Source organism: Sycon ciliatum, chromosome 13, assembly GCF_964019385.1.
Source record: "Sycon ciliatum chromosome 13, ocSycCili1.1, whole genome shotgun sequence".
In the NCBI taxonomy this organism is placed as follows: domain Eukaryota; kingdom Metazoa; phylum Porifera; class Calcarea; order Leucosolenida; family Sycettidae; genus Sycon; species Sycon ciliatum.
Genome location: NC_088655.1, coordinates 3,723,564 through 3,726,063, shown reverse-complemented (window position 1 = coordinate 3,726,063; position 2,500 = coordinate 3,723,564). Strand labels below are relative to the sequence as shown.

At 47.6% G+C, this 2,500-nt stretch overlaps 1 protein-coding gene across 1 annotated transcript in view; it reads right to left on the bottom strand.

The window, feature by feature from the left end:
* Nucleotides 1–2,500, bottom strand: part of LOC135829698 (laminin-like protein lam-2) — a 19,406-nt gene that overhangs the window by 6,662 nt on the left and 10,244 nt on the right. The window contains exons 13-15 of the mRNA XM_065342089.1: nt 1,582–1,695; nt 721–1,008; nt 288–431 (exon numbers count right to left, since the gene is read on the bottom strand). Of these exons, the coding sequence (XP_065198161.1) occupies nt 288–431; nt 721–1,008; nt 1,582–1,695 (546 nt within the window). The remainder of the gene's footprint in view (nt 1–287; nt 432–720; nt 1,009–1,581; nt 1,696–2,500) is intronic.

The window sequence follows — 2,500 nt, the reverse complement described above, 5'->3', positions numbered from 1 at the left end:
GTCCCACTCCAATGGCATCATACTGAACATGAATAGTGAGGAAAGTGAACTGGAACACATATTCATGCACTAAAAGGGAAGTCAGCAGGCACTAGTCAGCTACTTGTAGACAACCTCCTACACAGTGGAGACAGGAAAGGTTTCAAATGTATCCAATGTGCAAGGTGGCTGTGTTCAGCAGCACATACTCATAAATGTACTGTAATTCACTACCTATCCACACACGACAACTAAACTACGACATTTCATCACTACAGCTGGTCTTGCTGCTTGGATTTTACACTTACCAACACATTCTTGCTGGAAGCGGTAGTACCTTCTCTGGCAATCTTGACAGCGCTGTGACTCGTATCCTCGCTTGCATACACAGTTACCGGTGGTCTTGTTGCAGAAAGTAGCGTCTGCTGTGCCCGTTGCATCGCAGTTACACGCTGTAGTGAGTACAAACCGTAATCAACATCACAATGAGCACCCCATATCCAAACACAAAATATTCATGGTAAAAATGGAGAAGGATAAAATGTTACGAGTCCAAAATGACAAAGTAGTGTGTGTTCTCAATGAAATCCAGTCGATGCACTCATGTACGCGCCGGGCGTTGCGCAGCCCTAGACCTGCGAACACTGGGATTCGAAATGGTGCGAGGCGAAAACTGGAGTGCCACGACTGGATCTCATTGAGCAGGACTGTACATGGCATACACTGCAGTAGGAAACTTACGTATACATCCACTGGCTGTCAACGAGTGGAAGTCATCACGGCACACTCCGCACGTCCTCGATGTGTTGTCCACACCAACACGACAGCTGCATTGTCCTGACGCGCCATGGCAGACGTTGTCAACGGCACCATTCCCGTGACAACCACACGGCACGCACGCGCCCGCAGAGGATCGGTAGAACTCGCTGCGGCACGTCTCGCAGTTATCACCGTCGGTGTTACCGGAGCAGTTGGAACAGACGCCGGTGATTCGATCACATGTGCCACTCTGATCGCTACAGGCACACGCTGTGTGATGGTAAAAGAAATTGGGCGTGCACACACGCAAGTACAAATGCACAAACACACACATACACACATACACACAGACGGCCGTCATCACCTAACTTTCTTTCTTCTTTCGCTGTCTGGTGTTCTGGAAACCTCAGAACTTGAGAGACTTTACTGACAGCTGTAAACCTGCCATGCAGGCAGCGCTCAGGCAAAAAGGTCAACGGAAGAACCAAGACAGAGGCTGCGAAACCAATTTCTGATTTCAATATGCAGGCACAAAGATACATTGTCCGATTGTACATGCAGGTGTGCCTGATCGCGAGTGTAACGTGCATGGGACGGTGCATGGTTCGAGCCTAACACGACATGAGTTAGACCGTTTACCAGCAGGAGTAGCAGCAACCTGTGTAGACCTCTGGCAAGACTCCCTAAACCTCACCACCACTGCCACAATTCAGGTTGTGCGTGCTTCCCCTAGCTGCATCTCATGTTTGGCATTAAGTGGTCTTTGCCATGAGAAGCCAGGAAACCTCGCCAACCCGATGATCTTATCGTCCCACATGATCAAATGCTACTAGCAGTACGTACGTGTGCAACCGGATAAAGTCCAGTAGTAGCCGCGTAGGCATGTGTCACAGCGCAGTCCAGTTGTGCCCGGCTCACAGCGACACTGCCCAGTGACGGAATCACAAGTGTCATTACCTGATACACACACACACACACACACACATAGACACAAACACGCGCATGCACACACACACACACACACACACACACACACACACACACACGCACAAGCACACACATTCTTTATATTCGCTCATAGCATGCAAGGTACATTGTAGTACGCTTGGTGAAGACTGCCTGTTTAAGCTGTTCCAATGCAATAGCCTGGATATGCGTGCTCGGCCTTTGCTGTGTGCCACAGTTGTCTTAGATCCCGTTCTCGTCCAAGTAATGTGTCACTGGATTCAAGGATGCTTCTGCTACATAACATGATACAGTGCCAGACACGGTGATACTGGTTGACTACCAAATTATCATACACTGCAGTCACACAACAAGTTGGAGTGTATAGTGTTTGTCGCAGCATTGTCTCTCTCCGTATTGTCCATCTCTCTCTCATCTGTATTACAATGTGCACACTCGATGAAAATATATCATTCCTTGTTTGTCCCACAATGGACTCCTGCGTGGCTTTCAGGCTGGATACACTACACAAACGCTGTAGAACAATGCAATCGCCGCGGAAAGTGGTCATTGGCTGCCCCAGCCATGTACTATTTGGAATAACACTAAAACTAAAACTAAACCTAGGTTATCAAGGATCTTTTGCATTTTTATTTATTCAACATTTCCTGGCTCATCAAATGGCTGCCGATAACGAATGAATATAAAATGAAGGGTGGTAGCCAACCACGGCAGCTATCCGAAACAGTACAACAAAGTAAAAGGCATGAAGGAATCGAGAGTCGAAAATAACAAAAGGTTTTAAAGAGAGTATAAA